This window comes from Cyanistes caeruleus, chromosome 7 (assembly GCF_971803275.1).
Source record: "Cyanistes caeruleus chromosome 7, bCyaCae1.hap1.1, whole genome shotgun sequence".
Classification (NCBI taxonomy): Eukaryota; Metazoa; Chordata; class Aves; order Passeriformes; family Paridae; genus Cyanistes; species Cyanistes caeruleus.
The window spans coordinates 24,628,555-24,655,401 of record NC_141707.1 but is presented as its reverse complement, the minus strand read 5'-3'; the positions used below and the strand labels follow the sequence as shown (position 1 = coordinate 24,655,401).

Genomic DNA, 26,847 nt, shown 5'->3' with positions numbered 1-26,847 from the left:
AAAAAGAATAAACAAAATCAAAATATTATGAAATTCTATTCATTTAAACTACTTAATATTTTAAATTTCCATATAGAAAACCCTGTAAGATCACTTCATTGCAATTCCGAGGGACCCATACTGGAATTGTTTGTTTCAGTGAGGTTCAACACACATAAACCAACCTAAAAACATGAGCTATGATTTAAAATCTGAGTACCATAATTCTGCAAAAAGAGAAACTTGCAAAAACCTTGAAGTAAAACTTCCATCTCCAAGTTCCTTGGTAGCATGTTCCTCTACTATATATGACACAAACCATCTCTATAAAATCATCTCCACCTATCAGAGATATGGTTAATTGGTATTACAGCATTAACTCTCCTCTCTTTTTAAGCATAAAATGATGGCTGGTCTATAAATGACACACTTCAATGTACAAAATTAAGCAGAATGTAGTTATTTTTTGCCGATATTTTCAAGATGATGATTTGGAACCATCACTTTTTTTTCCCCCTGTTACACACTAAGCACATAAAAGAAGGAACAGGTGTTGACCTTTCCCTGTATCTCACCTGGCTGCTGCTATCTGATCTTCCACTTCATATGTTCCCAGCCTTCTGTTTATGGCGTGCATAATTTCATCCCCTTGGTAGCCGCTGCCCCTGCCGTCGAAGCTGGCCACGATGATCTGCTCCGTGCTTGCCAGGTAAGTCGCCCAGCTGATCCGGAAGACTTTGTCTACTTTCTGACTACAAGGTCCTGCATACCTAGGGGGAAAATGTCACAAAATGCAGGCATTTACTCTCCACATATTCTCACATCAAGCGTTTGAAATATAATTATTGCTGGCAATTTTGGCCTCTAAAACAGGATAAACTCTCAAATTAAACTGAGGAAACAAGAAAAGCATCACTGACTGACTCCAAGGTGCCACTAAAAGCAATATGCTTTTTTAAAACTTCAGCTGTTAATCAAGAAAGCAGACTGGATTTTGTTTTTTTCATTTTCCTTTCTGTTCTAAAAAGAAACCTTTGTTATTTTGACTTTAAGCAGCTTATCAGAAATCCAAGCCAAGTTTTCTTTTGTTTTGGCATATCTAGTCACCTGAGTTTCAAAGTGATATTCTCTAACTATTTCTGTTCCATTCACCCATGATTTATCTGGTTTAAGTCTGAAATCAATAAGTAGCCTTCAACTGGAAAAACAAAAAATACCATTTTCTGCATTTTCAGTGTCTCATCAGTCTGAACTGTTTCTTATACAGGCTGAGAAAAAGAAGAAAAATTAGAATTTTAACTTTTTACTTAAAAATATTTCTGAAGCACTTGATCACTATGAAATCATATTCTGAGTGCCTTGTGTGCAGTGGACTTCTTAGCCACTGTTCAAAAAAGCAAGAAATATAAGAATGGCTCCTATGGCTCTATAGCCCACTCTTATCAGTTTCAAAAGCACTGGTGGAGAATTTAATTTAGGCTATGGATCCTTATACTTCCAAAGTTATTTCTGATATTAAGAGCACTGTGAACCAGAGGCGATCCTGACAAAGGTCCAGGTAAGTCAAAAAAAATAGTATCATAACTAAATCAAGTCCTAAGAAGCCAAGAGCACTGGCTGCTCATTAAAATGTTCAATAGACACATGAAAAAGTGCTACCAAATTGCATTATATAAAGATGTATCCAACAACTAACAGCCAGTTTCCTTAGAGAATCACCTTTTTGTAAAAAAGGAATAACTTAACATTTTTGTATTAACACATAGCTAAGATTCAGTAATTCACATTTAGAAGAAAACATACCAGGATGAACAGAAGTGCCTGAGGAATACCAGAACAATCAGCACATGCTCATGGGCTTGTGTTCATGAAGAAAACCACAGCAAATGCAATCCTGACCACAGGATGACATTTGTCAAGGCTGACTGACAGTCAAATATCACAGAAAAAATGCAATGTCACACACACTACTTCAGCTTTAGAACACAAGACTTGTTCAAGGTTTCATTCTGGAATGTGATCTCATCAAAGATTACTCCCCTAAGGAACATCACGAGCAGAGGAGGAGGTAAGCTAACACGAACATCCTGGCTGTTAAATCCCATAGAGCAGATCTGCCTCGGTGCCACCGCCAGAGCATGTGCTCATTAAGCATTACATCATCTTAGGGCACAGGAATCCACCACGAACTGGGATTTTTCATTCCATCTTAAAACTACTTCAAAAAGTAATTAGAAAACATGCCAGGTTTGTGTTTCCTTATTAAGAATATTTGAAGTAGATGAAAGTGATTATTAACACAACACTGCCACGTGACTGAAAACTTACACATCAAGGAGCAGAGGGTACTTCTTTGATGAATCAAAATGGGGAGGCAGAATCATTTGATACCACAGGTCTAAAAGTGAAAAGAGTTTGACTTAGGTCAGGTCTCCAGTGAAATTACTTGACATGCATTACAATTCATATAACAGCACATTTGAGCCACCCCCTAAAAATTAAAGAGACGTTTCACCTGAACTGTCCTAATATATACAGGTAGAAGTTCCTAGCTAATCTAGTTATTTTTAAAAACGTTTTACAGTTAAATTAGTAGAATCTGGGGACTCAGCATGCTGTCTCATGACGTTATTCTAAGCTTACATGTGAAACTTGTGGTGTTTCTACAATGGTAAATCTAACACAGGCTCAAAAATAAAATTTCTCTCCCAGCAGAGGAAAGAAATGTTATATTATTTTCAACCTGCCAGATAGACTTTGCTTGACAGTTTGTAAAGCATCCCAGAAACATAGCCAAGTATCTATTATTTTTGAAGCAATATTGATTCCAGTTCCATTCATGTTATTCGTCCTACCCAAGTTGGCAGTGAGCTGAATATTTTAAAGGCACACCCTGTAAGTTTTGCAAACTGAATGGCTCAATTGTTCACTCATGGATTTTAAGAGAACTGATGCTGCAATGCTGATGGACTGCACTGCAGTAATAGTCAGAGTGCAAATCTTGCAGAAATTTGCAAGAATATGCAAGGCATCACAAAACTGAAACATAAACAATTTAATTGAGCGCATTAAAATACTGATTTTAACTTTTGCATACTCTATAGTTACACAGGTGGATTTCTTCTCTAATAACCTACATGTATTTGTGAGCAGACTTGAAAGCTCTAATTAGGACTACATAAATGGATTTGTTTCTCCTATTTTTGGTATTAAAAATGTATTCCCCTTACCCAAAAGCTTTTACCCTGAAGACATGAAGTAGTAAGAACAAAGAGGAATAAAAAAAAATATGAATATACAACTGCTAGCATGAAGAACATCTTTAAATCTCCATCTTGCCTGGAAGATTTCATCTTTAGGCCTAGTAAAAATGTGACAGAAATAAAAGACAGAAAACACAAAGATAAAGATAGTTATTGTATAAATAAGGCAACAGTGAAAGAAGGGAGGCATCAAAACGAATAGTTAGCAATGGCTGACCTAAATCAATACAGTTTGTAAAATGGAATTCCATTAAGAATATTTGCTCATTTTGACAGGAGGAAGTTTGTCATGAAGAAGAAAGCTAGTAGCAAAGGCTGGAGCAAGAACAGTTTAGACAGGTACCAGGCCTCCCATTGCTGGGCTCTCTGATGTTGCTCAGCCTAAGAGCACACCAAGGACATTTCTCTACCCAAATTCCGAGGGGCACCACTCACAGAGCATTAACAGTTCATTTTCTAGCATTTTGTTCTGGTCTGCATCAAGGTTTATGCAGTGTCAGAGCATGAATGTGCTTTCAAGCATGACTATTCAATCCAAATCTATTCAATCTATTCAATCCCCCACACAAAGTCAAAGGTGATAGTGTTGAAATGTTGCTTAAATGTTTTCTCATGATTTTTTATTTAGATTCTGCTTTTTCACAGTAACTGAACATCTCCACTCTCCTATTCTACAAACACAAACCAAGGGGACTTGCACCTGTAAATCAGAAAGACCTACTCAAATTAAAATGTAATTTTAATTAAAAAATGTTAAAGAGTTTTTGCCCCAACCCTCATTCCTCTTATTTATTTAATGCATTGTTAGAGACTTCTGGTTTCCAGTTTATTATAAAGGAAAAAGGAGTTATACGACTTCATCGAGAAAACATAAAGATATCACACTATGGGAAAAGCACATTTTAGATAAGAACATTTTGGGATTTCAGAAAATAACCAAGAATATTTGGAAATGTCCAAAAAAAAAAATAATCTTGCCTCTAAGTTCTGAATAACTGCAAGAATTCCCATTACACCCATCTGTCCTGTCATGCTCCTCAGCAGACGACCTTGAATCATTTGGTGAAAAGTGGGGGGGAGGGGAAAGGTAAAAGACACTTTTGAACTTACTGTATCCACTTATACTAAGGGTGCCAAATTTTTTTGAAGGCATCTGAATATCTTTCAATGAATTTTCCAGTTCATTGTTATTTTCCAAGTATCTGAGGACTAAATAACAGAGTAAGATTCAAAGACAACACGTTTTTTCAAATGCACTGCTCTTTAATTATGAACCACTTTAAAATATTAAACCTGAGATAATGGCAACTTACATTGCAGTTTTAATTTACTGTAGTTTTTGTTTTTCCTCTTAGATTCAATGTTTACAATACAATTTTCCTTCAGTTCTTTTTTCCCTGTTTTTTTTAAAACTTCAGAACTTTTTATCTACCATTTCAGATAAACTGAGCAACTATTCAGTAAATAAGTCATATACTACTTACTGTTTCCTAGTCCGGTGTAAAATAACGTTAAATAAACTCTGAATGAACATATGTCGAGCTATATAATTTATTATTTTGGTAATTATTTGAAATTAAATTTACCCTTTATAACTGACATTTTTATTGTTATACCATGCAGTAAGAAGACAATTAGAATAAATTTACGGTGCAATTTTCTGGCTCAATATAAATTAAAGACAATCCCATACCTTTATCATCAGTGCTTCTGTGCAAAGTAGACATGGGCAGGCCAGGACCTGTTAACAGGGCACAAAACCCTCATGTTTGCATGCTGCCTTGAAACACAACCCTTGTAAAGTAATTGGAAATGGGTGAATCATAAAAGCTCAGAACTTGTTTTCCTCCAATCTGCTCAAGCTAAATTTTAGGTTAGCAGGTCCCAGATTCAAGCCACAGGATCCACAGAATGTTCATACTGTCTCAGAGATTAACCACCTGACTGTGAGGTACTGGAGAATGGAATTTCCACTCTTTAGCAAAGCCTGTGCCTTGGTTGTGGACAATGGTTTGGCCATCAGGAAGCCTTGTCACAGGGACCACAGCAGTTGTCTTCAACCATTTTATAATCTGACAAAACATTCCCTGTCTGCTGTCTGTCCTTCTAGCCCATGCATTAAGGAAGATCTTGGAATATTAATGAAACAGCATGCATTTCAATTTTAAGTAATTTTGGAGACTGTTTTATTTTTCCCACCCTCTGATTAGTTTAACCCTTGTACTATCTAGCAGAAGCACTTACAGGTCAGAGACAGACTACAGTCCCACTATACTTACCTTATGATTACGTTAATTGGATTTTGTCTTGACCAGCACTATCTTAATTTTATTTTCATATATAAAGCACTGCTCTTTACCCAGTCTGTTGCTTGTCACACTTCCAGAGCCTCCAAATTCCTTCTGCAGGCAGAGCTCCCCATGCTCATCGAGGAGATGCACAGTGGACAGGAGTGTTTTGCAGCTCTTTCAGGTCCACTGACAGATAGAACTAACAAGTTTTATCCTAGTAATTTTTGTCAAGGTGCTTTTGAGCCTAGGAGGCAGTATGTTTTCCCATTGCCAGTACATTTATCCAATGTTATCAACACATATCATTGTTACACAGTACATATCAAGATCCTGACGAAGTGAACTTCACCACCCAACTAATCAGTGAGTCATGTTTATGTCAATTAGTTTGGGTTATACTCACCAAGACAATTTAGCTGATAATACTGTGTGTCTTTGCTGAAGGACACAGAATAATACTGGCATCTTTCTTGATCCAGATTACAGCTAACACATTTAGTAATTTTTGGACTGCTTTCCAAGAGCACTCTGCAAAGTAAATGAGCTTCATCTCAGAGATTTTTTTTTTTTAAACTATGCTAAACCAGTATATGCTTTTTAAATAAGATGGCCGAATGAAAAATGTTAAAATTTGGAAGTGATAGAAACTAGATTCAAAAACTAGGGAAAATAGACTTTCAACTTTTGAGTTCAATTAATACTGAAATTGTAGTAATAGGGAAAGAAAGCATGAGGGTTATTTTTAGGGTTTTTTGCTTGAGGATAGGCTGTTTCTTCTCAAAATTTCCCTTTATTAAGTAAACTTATAGAAAAATATTTCAGGTTTTTTTTGCAGTTTATATTCTTACACCAATTTTCATTAAATATCCTAAAGAAGACCCCACACTAGGCTGAACATCTGAATCTTTAAGTTTTCAATCATTTTTCTTAAAGCTTCTCTTTTTCATTAAAACCAATTTTACTCATACTGCACAAAAGAGAATTTCTTACTTATAAAGGTTTCTTCCTCCTGGCATTTCATGGTTTTCATTACTGATATAGTATCTATAAAAGTAAAACATATTGGTTTTAGTAAAATATTTACAATGCAATATTTAAAAAAATTATCTGACATGTTTAAAACAGATTTTTAATAAGTTAAATGACACCTTCTCCCTGTTCTCTCTCCATGCTTTCTTAGATCCTGGTTACCAGCCCTTATGATAGGAAGAGGTACCTTATTTACAGATACTTACAAAAATTTATTGGTTACAGCCTCTATGCTGATTACTTCCCATTTTCCTGAAGTAACAGGTACTGGAACCTGAGCAGGGGAAAAGGCAGGGCAAAAAGTAGAATATGAAACTCCTTGATCACCAGGGAAACACAAGCCAGCAGTGACTGTCCCAGACAATATTCCTCACCTGTGAGCTATTTATGTAATGGATGTGCTTGTAACCTGCTGTGTTGCTGAAGACTTTGTAGTAGGAAGCATTGTCGGGTGCAAAGTGAGGGACAGATGGCTGAAACTTGAACATAAGAGAGATGTCTATTAAAGCAAAAAACAAAACTCCAGATCCAAAGCGATAAATTTAGGTTTTAATATCTCTAACCAGAAGTCTCAATGCTTACAAGAAGGCATCAATGAATGTACTGCAAAGATTTTTGCCTTCTGACTTCGTAGGTAGAACCTGTAGCCGTCACTCTTAAAATAAACACACTTGAAATATTTTCCTGCTCCTTAAGCAGCAGAATTTACTGAGTTTTAGTCCCAGCAGTGACCCACACCCCCCATCCCTCCCATAGAATGTGAAGTACTTTTTTAGTTTTCTACAATTTTAGGAAACAATATGTGCATCTACTTGAAAAGGCACTGTTTTATTCCATCCAATGCAGCTGTAACCTATAAAAATGTAAACTTTGCAAATTCGTGTTTTTCTTGAATTTCCCATTTTAAAACACATATTTGTGAACAAATTCTCTGAACTCAATTTCTATTTTAGCTTAACAGCAAAAAATGTCCTGCTCTATTCAAAAAACAAGCTGCTTTCCAAGAGGAAATTTTCCTAGTAAGTAGGTGATTACAGAATGACAGAGAACTCAAACCGGAATAACATGTTCATGAAGGAATTATCCATTTATCAATTGAAAGCAATACAAACGAATCAATTTCTTTGACTGCCATTTGAATGTGCTACATATGGTAGAAAAAAAGAGAGGAATGAAATTGAGCTGAATGAAATAAAACTTATTTCTGTGATAAATGCCCAAAGGATCTAAATGCTAATTAGGCAACTGACACAATGTAACTGCCTCCGAGATGTTACACCCGTCTTGAAATGGTGAAACAGAGCTGAAGGGATTTGCCTCCGGTCATTCAGAAAGGAATGACAGAAATTCAGTCTTTCTAACCATGTGCTCCAAATAACCTCTCCTTGTTCCCAAGCAATATTTTTGCAAAAAGTAACCTGGCAAATTATTTGCTAGCTTTTCCTTTATTTTTCAAAGTGTGACTTTCCTTTAACTCTACTGGCAAGCTCTAACAGCTGATGACCTGGAAGCCTTATACAGCAATGCAGGCTTTTCTGAGCATTCTTCATTTAAACATAATTTCATCTCTATTAAAGAAAAACAAAACAAAAAAAAACCAAACCAAAACCACAAATAAAAAACCTAAAAAGCCCTCTTCCCAAAAAAACATAAAAAACCACTATAGAAACAAAGAGAGGACTATATGTCTGTATTCTACACACATAGGTAATTTACTCAAATTTTTCTATACATATGTTGTCCATATATACATCTTGCAAATGTATAAAAATATTCCTTATCAGTCAAATATCATTATATCATCCTTAAGAAGGTAAAAATAATAAAAAAAAGAGGAATAAATATACCTATCCTATCCCCTCTTTAATTCTCCCTACTCTCTGTTTCTTTCTGAAATCTAAGAATCGTGCAATGAGATTATCATTTCTTCCAACAGCTCCTAAGAAGTGGGTTGTCTCTTTAAAAGAAACAAAAAACCAACAACCTAGTTTAGTGGCACAGACTTGCATTTTGCCCTCTCATTTTGCACAACTGTTTACAAAGTCTGCAGCTTGATCATCACATTGTCTAATTGTGAAGCCTTTGCTGCAGAGAAGCAAAATGTGTCAGCGTTAAGGCCTTCCTTTCCATATCAAATTTGACAGCAGGTGGGTTGATCTCTCATCTTCATACTGCGGATGATTTCATCCCTGCTGTTGCCTCCCTCTTTGCATTTCTTTAAACTTTCATTTTTGACTTCAAAAGTGAATTAGTGACTAAAGCATAATCAGTGTGTGGAAAATGCGGGAGTGGAAAGTGTACTCTGTGTTCTCATCAAAAGCTCTGAAACTCATTTCTCCCTCCAAATCTGAACTTTTGCATCTCTGCTTCACTTCCCCCAGATCTTCTGTGTAGTTCATTAGGTGCCTACTCTCTACCATGTACAAAAGGACTGAGAGGCAGCTTGGAAAGCATCATCCAGACAGTAGTGGCTGGTTTGGCAGAAGTGCATGAAAATTTTAATCTGGCCAGTTACATGCATCTTATCCCCACTTCTCTTCAGTGGATATTTCATGTGGGGGAAAAATAAATAAGTAATTACCCTCAATTAAAACCTGGAATGGTTTGTTGCAACCTGATACACTAAAAATTACTTTTGTCCTCTATGCCTTTATTCCAGTATGATTCACAGGCTACAGAACACACTTCTTAATACATTTTATTCCCTAGATCTTTCTGGAGGTAGCAGGAAGACTAGAAAGCAGGTAAACCAGCATAGCTGGCAACTCCCCCAAACAAAGGGAATTATGAATCTAGGCTCCTGCATTTCTCCCCTGCCTACTGCTACAAAAGCAGCAGGTCAGAAGTAGAAAGGACACTGGAAAGGGTGCTATGCTTTTGGTAAGCTGAACATAAAATCACAGAATTGTGGAATGGTGTGGGTTGGAAGTGACCTTGAAATTCATCTCGTTCCAACACCCCTGCCATGGGCAGAGACACCTTCTACTAGACCAGGGTGCTCAAAGCCCCCTCCAGCTTGGTCTAAAACACAGACATGGATGGGGTATCCACAGTTCTCTGGGCAACCTGCTCCAGTGCCTCACCACCCTCACAGTGAAGAATTTCTTTCTAACACCTAATCTGAAAGTAATCTTTCAATTTAAAGCCATTACCTCTTGTCCTGTCAACAAGATGCACAGGTCACAGAGGGCATGATTACAGCTCCAGCCATACTGCACTGTCAGCCCAGGCTGGGAGTTCAGAACCCATTACCCACAAAGAAGTAAACCCCAGGCATGGGGTGATGCTTGAGATAATTTTTTCCTGTACATGTAAAACACAGCAAGTGAGAAGATTTGACCTACACTCAAGAGACACTGCAAAAGGCAACAGGCTCATATAAAATTTTTACAATTATCAGAATTTAGCATGTAGCAGTTTTAGAAATTGAATACTCACTCTGCCAATCCAGCCAGTTGTACTTTCTTCAGTAAACTGTTTTCCCTAAGAACGAGAAAAACAAACAATCCCACAACAATTATGTTTATTTTGCATCAGGCTTTATTTCTACAAAGAAAAACATACAAATATACTCTACTCCTTTCTAGTTTAGTTTACCATTGCAACTCTCCCACCTAATTTTTCTTACCTTTGGACATGACCAAGCAGCATTTTCAAAGTCACAGACTGTGAGGACTGAAAAATTTTGAATTCTTCTGAGCCACTGCAGGCAAATCCTTTCATCTGTCACCCATGTTACAACACTCAAATAATGATCCCTGAAACAGCAACAACATAAGATATTTAAAATACTCTCTATAATAGCATACCATACAATTGCTTTCAGCAATTCACTGAATGAGACTCATCTGGCTATTTTCATTACAATCTACTCCTCAACAATAAACAATGATGCAAATGTAATTGAGCAATTTTTTCATAAATTGTTTTTGCTGCTAGTAGATGCCTTGGTTATTTTCACAGATGCAGTAAAGAATTAGATGGCTTGTGCAAACCCACTTCCAGAAACTGCAACTAAATTTTAACAGCTATTCTCTAATGCATAAAATAATAGCTACTCCAGGCTGTTCATAAATCTTGTACTGTGTGCATCTAGAGCAGAGGAAATTCTTCTGAATATTAAGTTCTATATGCCTTAGATTAAGGAACTTTATCCTTAGATGCCTGAAGTTGCTTGCTTGTGATTATTTTCTCAGTGATACATACTTTAGTTCAATTTAGTAGGTATTTCCATTAGCTACAATGGAGGGAGAGATCATAGCAAAACCAGATATTATGATTTGAATATTTTACTTTCATCTTCTGAATACCACCCAGCTGACATGAAGAATGAAGTATCAGGAAAAAAAATAAATTCATGAATATTCTTGTATATTAATTTAAAAAATGAACCACATAAAATTTAGTGGTTTTGTTTACCATAACGATCTGTTAGATGTACTGTCTTTTCTTATTTTAGATCTCTTCTATCTCCTTGAAGCCTTATGAACTAAAATAAAACAAACTTCCCCTCCAAAGCAAGTATACATTTTTAACTGTAATTTGCACATTTGACTTAGTTCCAAGTTCATGTTCCCTTTTCCCCCAAAGTTAGTTAACAAAAATGTGTGGGAAGTTTTGTGATAAGAGTATCTTTCTGATCGCTGCAGTTTAGGGAGGGAAACACTACAATTAGTGTGGATGGATTAAAAATATGTCAGCTGGTTATCAAAAATCTTCAGATTTATTTCTAGATTACAGTTTCAAAATCATGTTTGGAAAAGATCTATTTCTGCATTTATATTTGACTGGGAAGTCAGCAGGTCATTTAATTGCTACTGCCATTAAGTCTGCAGGAGCTTGTTTGTAGAAAAAATAGGGAAAGGAAAATGTCATTCTTTCTGTACCTATAATAGTGGTTTCCCTTGTTTTGTATAAGGGCAATTAGTCCAACAGTTTTCATTCGTTCAAAGTGAGAGAAATTAACAATTCTGGTGACTGTAAATCATTAACCAGACATTACAAGGAAAACAAACAAACAAAACTATTTATCGAGCTATTATAATACATATTCCCCTGTGAGAGTGGGAATGCACCTTCAGTATTCAACAACACACAAAAGGTTAACCAAGGTACAATTAATTAAAGTATAAAGTACAGTAGTTTTGCACTGCCCTTCCTCATTTGTTGCTGAAAAGGGATACTCTGCAACTACTCTCTTCAGAAGTCAGCTTATTTTAGGACATGTTTCAGACATGAAAGATCCACTCCCTTCACCCTCCTGTTGGCTAACAGGAACCCCCTGTATCCATGGTGCCAAAACCAGTGTTTAAATGCTGGATGGATTTTATGCTGCTCATTCATGCAGAGTGTCAGGTTTCAAGTACCATCATATGGCAAAGCACTGCCATTCCAGATTAATATTTTCCATTACAAAAACTAACCTTTCCTGACATACAGTGGTATACATATAAATACAATGTAAATATTGAGTACTTTTTCTTCCAGAAAAAAACCTACCCAACAGCAACACAGCGCACTGCTCACCTTTTCCTACTCTTGTACCTTTGCTCTTGCAAAGCTCCCCAAGACTCGTTTTAGTCACCTCAACCTTTGCAGGACACATGTGGTGAGACTTGACTATTATTTGGATCAGCCATTAGGAAGGAGCGAATTTTGATGCTTGAACTCATCATTCAAGATTTATATTGATATTAATCCTGACTAACAGAGTGGCAAAATTCATTTAAAAATGGATGGACTCCATGTACCTCACACCCCTGTAGCCAGATGGGTGTGAGGCTGGAAGGTAGCTGATGGCTATTCTCCTCACATCAACTTCCATAAGGTATTAACAAAATGTTAAAAAACCCTCTAAGACAGTAAAGATCTTAACCAGTACTGAGCAAAATGTAAAGGGCTTTTTATTCAGAGGCACTGGAATTCTGGAGGAAAACAAGATGTGACAGCTATCTAACATGTAGCTATTGCAGTGTGACTGTAACGGAAGATAAAGAACAACATATTCATAAAAACTTGCATCTCTGTTAACACATGGATGTTTCACTGTGGTGAGGACTGAAACGGAAGAGTACTGATTTTCTAGTTATAGCCTTTTGGTCCCCACGTATTAAATGCTGGTTTTATGCATAATCTACCAGACCTTTGTTTTTTTCTGGTTTATCAGTGTAACCTGTGCTTTCATACCCATCATGTTTGTAAGTGCAAACCTCTAAAACATTTCCACAATACTGTTAAAAAGAAAAAAAAACAAAACCCAAGATCTGGGATACCAAATTGTGTGCATGCACTTTAAATTGATGTAGCTGCTCTTTACAAAATACATTTATATCATGTTGTGCATTTCCAGTGGCATTTTGAGGAATACAATTTTCCATTTACTCTGAGAGGTGCTGATTTTCACCATCTTCCCAAAGAAAACAAACATTTTAAGCATAAATCTGAAGACAACCATGATACCTTGCCTTAGCAAGGAGTCTGCTTCCAATGAAATCAAATCTTCGCTTACCATTAAGGTTTTGTTTTGTTGGGTTTTTTTCCCCCCAGTGAATTGAAATACATATATTATAATTTGATTATACAAAAACTTGCTCATATTAAAGTTGTACTGTGAAATGACTTCACCATAGTTAGACTCCACTGAATGTGATGAGCCAAGAACTTGTCACATTCTGAATATAACATACATGGAATATGCCATCTATATATAATCACTACGAGGATAATCTCTGTGCAGATTTTCTCTGGTAAATCTTGTTGCTACCAGAGCCACATTACAGGGAAGAACTGCCATATACACTGAATACAAGGAGGTCACATATAAAAGCTCCTCCTCTCCCATCAGCAGAAACAATCAAATATCAAATGTTTAACCAAATTTTCTCACCTTTCTTTTATTTCTGGAGGTGGAGAAATTTCAACAGGGCTGGGAGGGGAAAGTGATGTGGTATCCACAATAAAGAATTTTACAGTTGGATTTGTAGCTCCTGCCTAAAAATAAAAATTTTCATTGTACTTTTGAAGAGTTTGAAATTATAGATGAGTAAGTTACTACAGACAGAAAGGTAAAACCAGCCAACAGCAAACATATGAAAAGACACGTTCCTAAATGCAGTTTTATAATTGATACATGAATTATCATTTGTATTTTTCACACAAAAGTGTTAGTTAGCATTTCTAGATAAGAAAGACCACTACATTTAGAATCAATCACAGGGCTTGCTGTATTTGACCAGATCTCATTCTACATGCCACACACAGTACCTAGAACAGAATCAAATCCACTGCTAACACACAGGAAAGTGCTTCTCCATGGAAGGAGCACCTTACATTAACTAATCATATCACAGCTGCCTATATCACAATCAAAGCTGTGACTGCAGCATGTACTCCACTATCTCTAATGTAATACTGCTGACAGCAGAAGAGCTGTGTCAGTAAGCACTGTTTCTCCTGCAGTTAACCAGCCAAGTCCTCATGGTAACAGGTAGCTGTACTTGATCCACCTCCAGAAGTCAGCAATATTCCATACAAAAGGGGCTTGTAATAAGATGTGTAACTTAGGTTGGCAATTCATTCTACACCTGTTTCTCTTCTCAGGGGCCATGCTCAGGACAGAGCACCTGCAGCTGTCAGTGACCCCTCTGGGGGAGGTTCTGAGGGCACAGGCAAAGGCCATGTGCTCCAGGACCTTTGGAAAGGGTAGGGAGTGATCATGGCTGCTGCAGAGAAAGCTGAGCTTGGCACAAATGGGGCAGTTTTTCCACCAGGCAGCTGTACCAGATGAGCCATACTCTGTCTGTGTCATCTGTCCTGCCCCGTTAATCAAGAGTGAAAATTGATTTGAAAAAAAAATTCCATCTTCCTGAGATGGCCAGACCATTGTGGATTGGGGTGGGGCATGTTGATGCCAACACAGAGTATAAACACCCAGGGGTGAACAGAAAGAACGAAAATGATGGGCTTGAGATGATTTCAACCCATCTATTCCTCCCCAGCAATGGGGATGCCCAGCACTGTGATGGTGAGAGTATTGTGGAGGCCAACGATGAGAACATGTTTGTATTGACACCAGGGTAGTGCAATTGTTGTACTCTAAGTGTAATTTGTCCTTGCTTTATGTATTAAGTGCTTTGCTCAGGTGAATCAAAATTCTGTATAACATCAAGTAACAAGTTTTGTATTAAATATGAAACCCAGCTCGCATGGAGCACATGTAGGAATCTCTCTGCACTCTCTTACCCCATTCAGCCCAGTACCAACTGTGCCACGAGCAGTGGCTATAAAGTCATGTGAAAAGGAGGGGGAAGGAGCTCCTTGCACTAAAGGTTTCACTCTTACAGATATAACTAGAAGAGCTTAAGGTGTTGGCAAAGAAACTCCTTAGCAGATTCCTCCTCCTCCTCTCAATACAGGAAACTGAAAATGTTAGATTAGCTGAAGAAAATTCCATTATCAATACCTTGCACAACCCTAACCTAATGGACATCTGCCTAATGCTTTGCATTTAAATTCAGCTTAACTACCTGAGAGCTTTTGTATCTCAACATCTCACTACCTCCAAATTTTATGGTGAAAAACCAAAACCTTAAATCATACTATTTTTTCCTCTTTTTTCTTTCCCCTGGAGATAATAAAATACTTTAACATTGCCAGATGCTGTTGTCTTCAGAAAGAGTAATCACAGCAAGCTGTTGAGGAGAGACAGACAATATTTTCATTAGCAGGAACTGATTAAATGAGACTACTCTCTTAATGAAACTACAGAACAAACATGTTTAATAAATAACACAGACCTTGGGATATGGGATTTTAATGGTCTTTGGATACTGCAAGGTGTCCTCAGAATAAAAGGAATACTCTATAACAGGAACTTCTGTATCATTAAAGGATGCATATGCCAAAAATTTGCCATTTGGAGACCACCACAGAGCAGAATGGGTGCCAAACATTTCCTCTGAAAGAGATGAAAATGTATTTAAGTTATAATTGATAAGTCAGCTCTTCTATTCTAGGTGCTGTTATCATTAGTTTTTCACAGGATTTTCTTAAAAAATTGAACTTTAGATACTAAAATGCAGACTCTTTGTTAGGGTTTTGAAATGAGATAATAGGTCAATGTTCATAATCTATCATGTGAAGCTAATTCACAGCAGGATTTCCAGTGACACAATGCAAACTCATATATATTCTTAGATCCTCACACTAGCCAGGTATTAATCCCAGATAAGGATGCATGTTTCTTTTAAAATACAGACTTTGATTAATTTGAATTTTTCAGTGGTAAGGAACGAGATAATAATAACAATAAATCAAAGTTTTCACATAAGAATGGAAAGTTAAAATTGCTTGATGTAGTTACCTTCATATACCCAGTCTGGTATTCCATTGAAAATTTTATTTTCTACTCCATTTTGAGTGATTTGCACAGCTTCTGCTGTTGGTGAAGCTTTTACATAAACATTATTATTCCAAACATATGCCTGCAAAATATCATTGTGATAACAATTACTATTACAGTAAATCCTAATTCCTTTATTTCATCTACTGCTCAGTTTAGACCAGATGACAAAAACCATCTTTAAAAACTGCACTTCATCAAACAGCATTGACACTCAACAAACCTGGAATTACTAATACAAATACTAATACAGACCAGGGTTAGACACATAACTTCAGGCCTAGATGAACAAAACCAAATCAGCTATGAAAAGTGACATGACTGTATCAAGTTTTGAAAATCTTGCAAATAATTTTCTCCAAAATACAAGTTTATTTTCTTTCATCAGTAGTTCTTTTCCACTAATTTGTCTTTCAAAGAAAACTATCAGGGCTTTGGTAAAACATTCACTGGGGTCTCAGTGCTGCCAATAGACCTGCAAAGATGGTACATTGCTTCAGTAGCACTCAGAACTCTAGTTTTTGGCACCTGCCTGTCTCTCTAATCACTCCTGGTTTTCGTCTCCAATACATGAACAACACAGTTTTATCCCACAGCTTTGCTCCAAGAGGCAGAAACTTTTCAACTTCCTTTGCTTCTGTTGTTGATCTTTATAATTCACATACTAATTCATTAAGCAGTAGGAATAAATAAACACCACATTCTCCCGTGACAGTCCAATACCTCAACACAAGCCCACAAGTCCTGTAAATGTGTTGGTTGTCACCACTGACATGGACTGGAGGGACGAGGAAAACAACAGTGGGAAAGAGTACAAGACAGATTTTAATCCTCTAATCCCATTACATGCTTCCATCAAGTAAAACTTCATTGATTATTGTGTAATAAGGAGATAAAAATCACAGTGAAGCTTAAATAGACAGTTGTAATGCTGCTGTCTTTGAAAGGGATGAGCTACTGTCTGCAACTGTAAAAACATGAAGTTCCTGTGCATTTGTGCATTTAATGACTACTGGGGCCACTAGTTACTTTCAGGAATGCATTTTCATTAAAGAGCAAAACAAAACACACAGAGGGACTTTGGAGTCTTTCCAGCAACAGTAGTCATTTTTGAAACTAGTTTAGCTACTTTACCTAGCAGTAGGAAAGCCCTAAAACCTCAAGGGTACAGACATCATGAGTTTCCATCTCACATATATGAAAATGACTGTTTATTTAAGTTTCACTTTTCTTTACTGACCAGTTTATGACCAACAGGTGACCAGGATATATACTGTGTATCATTAGGTAGTAGCCCATCATCTAAGATAGAACTGGAAAAACAAAAACAAAATGCAGCCATGAGAAATCAGTGAAATGACATTTCAGTGGAAAAGAATGTTAAAACAACATCTTACATGCAAAAACTACTGACCTGCTACTGAAATTATAGATGTGATATGAAGCTGTAAAGGAATGCCTCCACAACTGCAAAAGAATTATTTAAATATTAAGAACATAAATTTCACCAGGTTTCATATCTCTTGCAGTTTGAATTACCCCTAAAACCCTCCTTGTGATTTTTATTAAGGTAGAGAGAACACAATGGTGTTCACAATGGTGAATACAAGGGTAACAGATCTCTACCAGGTTTAAGGCAAGACTAAAGAATTTCCACCCTTCTGGGGTCAGCACTGTGACAGAGGCCATTGACTGATTAAGGACAGAGATTCAGATGCCAGAGATGCTGTGGATTTTCAGAAATTCTTGTAACTACATGGCAGACTATCATCAGTGTGCAGTTAATCCTCCTTGTGTTTTACTGGCTCATTTGCTGCTTTCTGTCTCATTTTTCATGTTGTATTATTTAACTTGGCATCTTATTTTATAGTAGTTCTCACAAGTCCCAGCAGTATGTCTGCAGCAGTTCCTCCAGTATCAGAGTGACCTATTCCCGTTCATATTGTCACAGAAATAAAACCCTGCTCTGAGAAATCTGCCTCTTGAAATCTGTATTGCTCTGTGGGCACTAACCAGAGAGGAACATGATGATGATAATGCAGACACATTTAAACATGTTCACTATGTGGGGCTGGAGAGCCTTGATTCAGCCCACAGCACTGACATGTTGCAATAATGCTCCTTCTAAGAGGGTTCTTGGATATTTGTATGAAGATATAAACCAACAACTTGGTACTACACAGACAGATGGCTATTACATAACAAGTGTCTGCATCCTCATGATTCATTTTGTTACTCTCTTTCTTTGCAATAAAGATTAATAATAACAAAACTTTCAATCGCACTGTTATATAAAGGTTGAAATATCTTGCTTCAGCATTAAAACAAAATGAATTCTTATGAATGCAGCAAATAAAATACTATAGAGCAATAAATTGCAAGTAGAGGGGATGTGTAGGGTGGCTGGTAAAATATTAGGCATTTTGTGTCTCTTTGTGAAGAGTCAAATAATTCTGAATGATTCAACAAGCCAAAAGGTAACTGGCTTAGGAGGACCCAGCACAGAAGCTAAAACCAAAAAAAAATTGATGATTGAATGCACAGACTGTGTCTGGCACAGTGCAAGAATCACTCTGGGACTGCAAAGCAGAACATGTAGCCAATGCTCAGTGACACAGTGCTCAAGTATTTGTACACTGCACAAGGTAGCACTGAACTTTTTACAAACACAACAGGCACCTCTAGAAAGAAAAGGAAAGAACAACCAAGTTTGTGGCTTCTCAGTGCACAAACTGCACAGCAAATGATCACCTCCATTAGGCTTCTCAGTTGGCACAGAGCCAGGTTTTCATGCCACCTGGAATAAATGTGGGTTGACCTTTGTTGCATGGTTCAGCACCATGCCAGGATGAGGCATTCTGCTGCAGACTTTTCATGTGCTTGCTGACAGGAGGCAACAGGGACACACAAGCCCACTCCAAGCACAAGCCTTCTTTAAAGCACATGCAGATTTTCATTCACCTCAGCTTTAAACTCTTACCTCCTACCACCACGATGTAACAACCACAAATATATATAGCATACATATACAAGCAGATGTATACCAGCATATCTACTCATCACTTCTCCTTACCCACACAACTCCAGGGACAGCCATGCCTATCTACTCGTCTAGATTTTCTTCCCAGATAAACCATCCAGCCTTGTTCTCCTTGCAGTAACTCCCCACCCACTTTTTATCCAGATGCCTTTTTTCCTTGGGCAGTCAACTCTCTTCTGCCAAGCTTACAGATAATACCAGTCTCCTCTCCTCCTGCCTGCTCAGCTTGGCAGTTCCCTTACAGACATTCATCACATTCATCCATCCTCCTGCTTCTCCTTCATGTTCTCTCAGTTGTTCCCATTTATTTATTTATTCACATTTATTCCCATTCCCTTTATTTTCCAGTTTCATCCTCAGATGTAAAGTGCACTTGTACCTTTTTATAGCTGTATTGAAGAAGAGCAAACTTTTGGTCAGAAGACAATATAACTGTGCTTGCCTGGTACTCATCCTGTCAACAAAGGAAGGGTAAAAGAAACACATTAATCTTGTTCCAAAGACTGTGCAAAACAAAATATGAAATCAAATATCTCCCCCAATGTCTGCATATATTACATATAAGTAAACATACTAATGTTGTATTTGCCAGGATTACTGAGGATGTTTCGTTGTCAGCACTGATACACAGGATGTCCCCATTATCTGTTCTGTGAAGATACTGATTTCCTAGAAGCACAAGAGAGATGACAACAAAAAGTAAGTAAAATGCTCACCAGTAACTTCTATTTTCCCTTTATATTTTTAAGCAGGAAAGAAAATCCAAGAATCTGGTCAATGCTGTGAAAGGATGCTTATAGCACAAGGATGTTGACAAAATGTAGTTGTGGAGCTCACAGCATCCACTTTACAGCATCTCTTTCCCTTGGGGCACTAGGCATACTCGAAAGGAAGAGCAGCCTGCATCTCCCTGCTCCCTGGCAGCTTGGAGCTCAGGAAGCTGACACTCCTCAGAGGGTAACATGCTTCTACCCTAAAGCACAGAAGTATGCTCTTTTAGCATTAGGGGAATGTAACTTGCCATGAACGTGAGCATATTTCAAAGGGAAACAAGGCATCAACCCTTTGAGATATGCACCATTCTATAATGGTACTATTAAATAATTTGACTTTTTTTTCAGAATACAGTAGTCACCTCAGCAGGAGGTGACCGAAGGTAGCACGCTGCTGAAGGTAGTACATTTTCTTGACATTCAAGTTGTATGTATAAATTAATTACCTGAAATCCACTCCAAATTATATGTTTTGTAATAATAGTCATCATTCAAGTAATTCTGTAGAGTGTACGTTTTTCCTGAAGAGGTCTCTTCTGAAAGAAACAGACAGAAGACAGATTTTGATCTGGCTGCAAATTGTTCCACCCCAGCTTCTTAACCTGGCTCCTAAATGGATTTTTGTTACTGGTTATTAAAGTGTTTTAGCTAACCATCTCTAAAGTAGTACCAGTGGGAAGACAATAAAACTTTATTGCAAGGTAAATTCAACAAGCATAAAATAAAGGAGTGCCAGCAAGGTCACTCAACAAACACAAGGAAATGAAAATACCTTTTTGACAGTGACAAAAATTACTAGAAGACCTCTGTCTCTCTTACCTCAGCAAACAAGTACTCCTCAAAAGCTGAAAAGAAGTGATCTTTGTGCCTTTCTCCCCATGCTCACTCTGGGAAGTTCACTGCAGGGCCCCAATTGCTAATAGTTACAATTGTGAATCACTTGCTTATCCTTAAACTCAAATTTCAGAAATGTCTCAAATAAAAAAAAAATCCTAAACGTCTCAGAAATGGTAAAATATTCAGGGAAGGTCTAATTAAAAAAAACCTAATTAAATAACAAACACTTCCCTATAAGATTATGATGAAATAATTGATTAAATATTTACCCCTCTTTTGATGTGATTTTAGCCAAGGTATCTTAAAGTTTATTTTAGCATTGCAATTTTGACTGGAAAATTAAAGCCAAGTAACTGGGTTACTCTGAAAAGACCAAGTGAAACTTTGAATCTAGTTAAGCTAATGAGTTTGGTCAGCTTCAGCACACTGCAGTCAGCTTCTGTGTAAAGTATTTCTTTCGTATTGCCTGCAGTGCCCAAGCTGCTTTTTCCAAAGTATGACAAGTAACAGCAACAACTCAGTCTGTGAGTCTTTGTGATCTTTTTCCTCTGAAAACAAAGACTACAGATATTAAATCCAGGTGTACAATTCTCTCTCTGCATCCTCCCTGCCTTTTTTTTTTTAATGGAAACCTAAAATCTAACTTCATCTACCTGCATCTACCATTTTATTTACAGGGTCCAGAAGGGAAGGAATTTTAATTTCAACTAAATTTGAAAATAAAAAGACTAGAATAAAAGCAACCGATAAAAACACCCAATTACAGACATGGTGGCTGATCAACCAAGGTGCTAACCTGCCCCATCAATTCTGAGACCCCTCTCTCTTGGATATTTTTCAACAAACTGCCCTCTCTTTCCTTATGCTGATGAAGAAAAAGACAGCAAAGTCCCTGGGAACACACACACAGAGAAACACCTCACAGTTTTTGCAGGTTCTCTTTCTGTAGGTTTCTGTAGATACCTGTGACATCTGGAACATGGCAGGAAGACATTTATATCAGCTATTACAGCTTTACTCTTATTTCCAAACAATAAGAAAACTGTAGATATACAACACAGACTGTACAACTACTGCTGCAAGAGACATAACAAACAATGATTTTAGTCTAAAAAGAAAAGGTTAAAAAAATGCTTACTCAATTCCATCTGAAATGATATTCTTAAAAAAAATTACTAGGTTGGGCTTATTGCTCTTGAAGTTTCTGTGAGAATATTAATTTCTCAGGTTATTTATTTAACTGAATATTTAATTTGATGGATTATGAACAAGTGGGTATTTAATATTCATACACAGTTGTCTAGTTGGGAATATGACTTCTTCCTAATCGAGAAAGTGTCATTTTCAATCAGAGGGGCTTCGGAAAGCAACAAAACTATCTCTTGGAAAAGGAGAAGCAATTTAAGACAGGTGGCTGATGAACAGGTTTAGGGATTTTTCCAAACTGATGAATGTTTTTCTCCCTGGTGACATACATATTTTGCTAAGGTCTCATTACTAAAAATCAGGCCACTATTAAGATTTGTTGGCTATGTATAAAATTAAAATTTCATTTTCTGTCAACACCTTCCACATAGTATCTGAATATGAAAACACACGCCAAGCTGTAAGAGTACAGTCATAGAAGTTCTAGTTGAAACATTTTCTTAATCTACAAGGTAGGCCATTAGCAATATATTCTTAATTATCCACTTTGTGCCACAGACCAAAGATACTCAACATACATTGAATTCCAAATTTTGGTTCTTGTTGTTCAGATCCATTTGAAAAGAAAGGTCAGTCAGGTTTATTTTGACAGAACAAAGTAATTACTGACATTCAAGAGCATTTTACTGGCTTTGAGGATTGTATACAGGTCAATGGATGTTCATATTTAAGCAAAATTGCTTCTTTCACTCTTAGGATCCTCGGAGAGACTTAATTTTCTTGTTTTCTTTTTCAACAATTCCACATACAGACTTATTTTTTTAAACTCCAAATGACTGTCTTCCAATGCTCAGTATTGGGGCCAGTTCTGTTTAATAATCTTTATCAATGCTTTGGATGTGGGAATTGAGTTCATCCTCATTAAGCTCACAAACACCAAATTGGGCAGGAGTGTTGCTCTGCTGGAGGGCAGGAGGGCTCTGCAGAGGGATCTGGACAGGATGCATTGATGGGCTGAGGCCAGCTGCCTGAGCTCAGCAGTGCCAGATCCTGAGTTACGACCCCAGGAAGCGCCACAGGCTGGGGCAGTGGCTGGGCAGAGCGGCTGCCCCGTGGGTGAGGAGCTGGGGGTGCTGCTCAATGCCAGGCTGAGCATGAGCCAGCGTGTGCCCCAGTGGCCAAGGCCAAAGGCATCCTGGCCTGCATCTGGAATAATGTGGCCAGCAGGAAAAGGATTGTCCCCTTGTACTTGGCACAGGTGAGGCCACACCAAGTGCTGTGTCCAGTTCTGGGCCCCTCAGTTAAAGACAGACACAGAGGTGTTGGAGAGTGTCCACAGAAGGGCAATGGAGCTGGTGATGGGTCTGGAGCACAAGTCCCATGAGGAGCAGCTGAGGGAGCTGGAGTGCTCCTGGAGAAGAGGAGGCTCAGGGGGAACTCTCAGGGCTATTGCTCTCTAAAATTACTTGAGAGGAGGTTGTAGCCAGGGGAGGAGCAGGCTTTTCTCCCAGGAAGATAGTGACTGGACAAGAGGAAATAGTCTCAAGATGTGCCAGAGAAGGTTCAGGTTGGACATCAGGAAGAACTTTTTCACTGAAAGGGTGGTTAAGCATTGGAAAGGAGTGCCCAGGGAAGTGGTGGGGTCACCTTCCCTGAAAATGTTTAAGAGATGACAGGATGTGCTGTGGTTTAGTTGATAAAGTGGTGTTCAATCAAAGGTTGGACTCGATGAGCTTGAAGGTTTTTCCCAATCTTAATGATTCTATGATTCATCTCTACCCTGGTCTGACCCCTGCAGTAAATATATATATATATATTTCCACTGTCATAATGATATACTAGAAATAGTTACATCATAATTCCCCTGTTACAACAGTATAACTCTAAGTCCTTCTGCAAAGAAGGCTCTTAACCTTTTACGTAAGTAGTACTCATACAAAGTTGGTAAACAATTCTGTTTGAATTTTGGAATTTCCTTTTAATATGACATCCTCTCTTCAGAGAAAAATTGAGCTGGTTTCTGTAGGTGTGAGGTGTTGACATTGTTTAACCCCAGCTAGCAACTAAATACCACTCATTTCTTTCCTCCCTCATGCTTAGTGGAGATGGGGAGGAGAATCAGGAAAAGATAAACCCATAGGTTGAGATAGGAACAGCTAATGACAGAAATAAAACTGAATATAATACTCCTAATAATAGTAATAATATTTGTAATGAAAAGGGGAGCGAGAAGAACACAAGCCAGGGAAAGACAACTGATACAAAATACATTTGCTCACCACCTGCTGACCAATGTCCAGCCTGTCCAGGCAGCAATTGGCACCTCACAGCCAACCCCCCAGTTCATGTGAGCATGACATTTTGTGTTATGAAATGCTCCTTTGGCCAGGTCTGGTCAGCTGTCCTGGCCATGCTCCCTCCCAGCTCCTTGTGCACCTGTCTGCTGGCAGAGCCTGGGGAAACTGGTATCCATGACTTAAGAGCAAGCAAAAACTAAAACATCAGTATGTTATCAACATTTTTTTCACACTGAATCCAAAACAGAGCACTGGACTAGCTACAGGAGAAAATTACCTGATTCCCAGCCAAAATCAGAACGTGTCTAAAGCAAAGAACAAGTTAACAATTGTGTAAGGTTTATGGTAGGACAGATCACCATACCAAAGTGAAACCATGTTGAGAAATTACTTTTGGTATATGTGCTGCTTATTCCCCAATGTCAAGGCACATTTTCCTAATTTCCATGTGTAATTTAAATAAAAAAAGAAAAAAAAGAGGCAAGTAATTAACTGACTTCAAACTATGGAAAACTATAAAAGCAGTAATATTGGAAGCTTTACTGCGTGTTCACCACTACCGAGAGAGACTGGAAAAACCACAAAAAGGGAAAGACAAGTGCAAGCATGATGTTCAGTAATAATGAGAAAGAGAGAAGTTATAAAAATCAGAAAAGGTGAATGGCTATTGCCATTTTAAAGTGACAGCAGAAGAGCAAGAATGATCTGAAATCAAAGCATGTTATTTAGGAGCAGTGAGAGAGATGCAAGGGATTCCTGACTGATTCAGTGGTCAGAAAAGGAAGAGACATTTCAGGCTAGCTTTTCCAAACCTGCTGTTTGCCCATTCTCTTCCAACACAAAAAGAGTACTCTAACTCTTTCCCCCTCCTGTATGCTCCAGCCCCCAGTTACCATGAGCCAGTTAGAGCACTGAAGTAGAATTCCAGCAAAAAAATAGGTAAAAACTATGTTGCTAGCTCAGGCTAAGGCTCACTTCATCCTGAATTCTATCCAATATCCAGGGGCTGATACATGACATTCAGGAGACACCACAACCAATGACTGAGTGCTGTGACATGTCCTGGAGCAGTTAATCCAAGAGCCACTCCATGGGCTGCAGATATTTCCCTGAAAGGATTTAATCATTAACTTGGTAATCAATAGCTCTGGAATCCCTTTCAAATTTACCCCATCTCATGCAAAGCAAGGAAATAAGAAGTGTTCTGCAGATAGCAATCTACTGTTGATAATGGGGTTTTATATTACTCAGCATTTGAATTAGAGTAGATAACTGAGTTAAATGACAGTTCCAGAAGTCAAGGACAAGCAGGAAAACATGTCCATTCCCTTTCTTTTCAGACTCACATGGAACACTCACACACCTTGAGGTCATTAAGTTCTCCAGGACTTCCTGTGCTCTTCCAGCCTCTCCTAGGCACATTTCTATCACAAGACCACAAAAGCACACACATAATACCCATCATGATGGTGATGATCCTTCTCATTTAGTGAATATCTCACCCTTGGAGAATTAAACCTGTGGGTGAAGAAACCTGGTTTGTGGAAAGGCAGCTGTATGGGACCCTCACTCAAAGGCTAGGACGTGCTCATGGCAGCAGAATAACAATAAATACTGCACTGTCTCCTTCCTGCTCTCAGCACTGGCTGCTCATCCTCCCACTCCTGGCATTCCTGCCCAGCTGTAACAACACCTGCAGTTAGAGAAGTGGTAAAGGGATACATGAACATGGGATGTTTCAATCTGTCTTTTGCATGGACTATTGAAAAATTTTTCAAGATTATAGAAGAAAAAAAAAAAAGGTGAGAAGTGTAAGCAAATTGGTGAATCATGAACAAACAGACCAAATGTTTTTATAAAATACTCATGCTTTAAGGGTACCAACTTGTTACTGTAGCCACCTGTTGGATAGCTCCTCAAAGCACAACAATGCTTTGATCAGCAGACTTCAAATAAAAGCCCCAAGGCTGTTTTGAAATTAAACTGTTTGATGCAAGTAGCCCCATGTGGTTATTAAATATAAAATGAGGTGTCAAAATAGGCCATGCATCTAAATGAGATATAGAATTTTGTACAGAGTTCTGGCAGCAGGCCCTCTTTCCCAGGTAAATGGCTGCACCTCAATTTAGGGGACCACTCTGCAAATTTAAGTCTGGACAATTTGTCCATGCTAAGTGTCTGCAAGAAAAGAAGCAGAAGTTCACCTTGCAAGGCCTACATGCCAGCCAAAAAGCCAGAACTCTGCTGCAGGGGCAAAATTTCATGACCTTTCATTGCACTGGAGACCATTTATCAAACTAATTATGTGCTGCATGAATACTAAGCTTATGAGCTTAGTATGGAGAAGCATGGCAGGAAAAACATCTGCAGACCAAAGGTAAGAAATCCAAACTCAAATTACCTGTTTATATCAATAACTGTCATATTTACTTCCTGTACAATGCTTGAACCATTGGGATGAAATAAAAACTATTTAACTGCAATTACGAGGATTTTTATCAGAGCAGACTTTGATTTCACATAATCACAGTCACATGAGCTGCTCCTTCCCAAAGCAATTTTGTCACTTGCATTTTGTACTCGATCACCTGCATGGCCCAAGAGGCATCCCCAGCTGACTCTTGTGTCCTGTGGTTGTTCATAAAAGCCATATTATCAAACTAGTGATTAATTACTCTAACCTACAAATTACTACTTTATGAGTACACCACCTGTGCACTCTGAGCTAACAGAAAACATCTGTTTAGCACCCTTCAGTCAAAAATTCAAAAGAACTCTGCAGTTCCCAAACT

General features: G+C 37.9%; 1 protein-coding gene across 1 annotated transcript in view; it reads right to left on the bottom strand.

The window, feature by feature from the left end:
* Nucleotides 1–26,847, bottom strand: part of DPP4 (dipeptidyl peptidase 4) — a 40,150-nt gene that overhangs the window by 11,339 nt on the left and 1,964 nt on the right. The window contains exons 3-20 of the mRNA XM_086898585.1: nt 20,222–20,311; nt 19,577–19,671; nt 19,382–19,456; nt 17,377–17,429; nt 17,203–17,275; nt 15,924–16,044; nt 15,358–15,518; nt 13,449–13,552; nt 10,191–10,320; nt 10,001–10,045; nt 6,937–7,041; nt 6,769–6,836; nt 6,524–6,577; nt 5,937–6,061; nt 4,936–4,983; nt 4,353–4,451; nt 2,308–2,377; nt 555–749 (exon numbers count right to left, since the gene is read on the bottom strand). Coding sequence (XP_086754711.1) covers nt 555–749; nt 2,308–2,377; nt 4,353–4,451; nt 4,936–4,983; nt 5,937–6,061; nt 6,524–6,577; nt 6,769–6,836; nt 6,937–7,041; nt 10,001–10,045; nt 10,191–10,320; nt 13,449–13,552; nt 15,358–15,518; nt 15,924–16,044; nt 17,203–17,275; nt 17,377–17,429; nt 19,382–19,456; nt 19,577–19,671; nt 20,222–20,311 — 1,711 coding nt within the window. The remainder of the gene's footprint in view (nt 1–554; nt 750–2,307; nt 2,378–4,352; nt 4,452–4,935; nt 4,984–5,936; nt 6,062–6,523; nt 6,578–6,768; nt 6,837–6,936; nt 7,042–10,000; nt 10,046–10,190; nt 10,321–13,448; nt 13,553–15,357; nt 15,519–15,923; nt 16,045–17,202; nt 17,276–17,376; nt 17,430–19,381; nt 19,457–19,576; nt 19,672–20,221; nt 20,312–26,847) is intronic.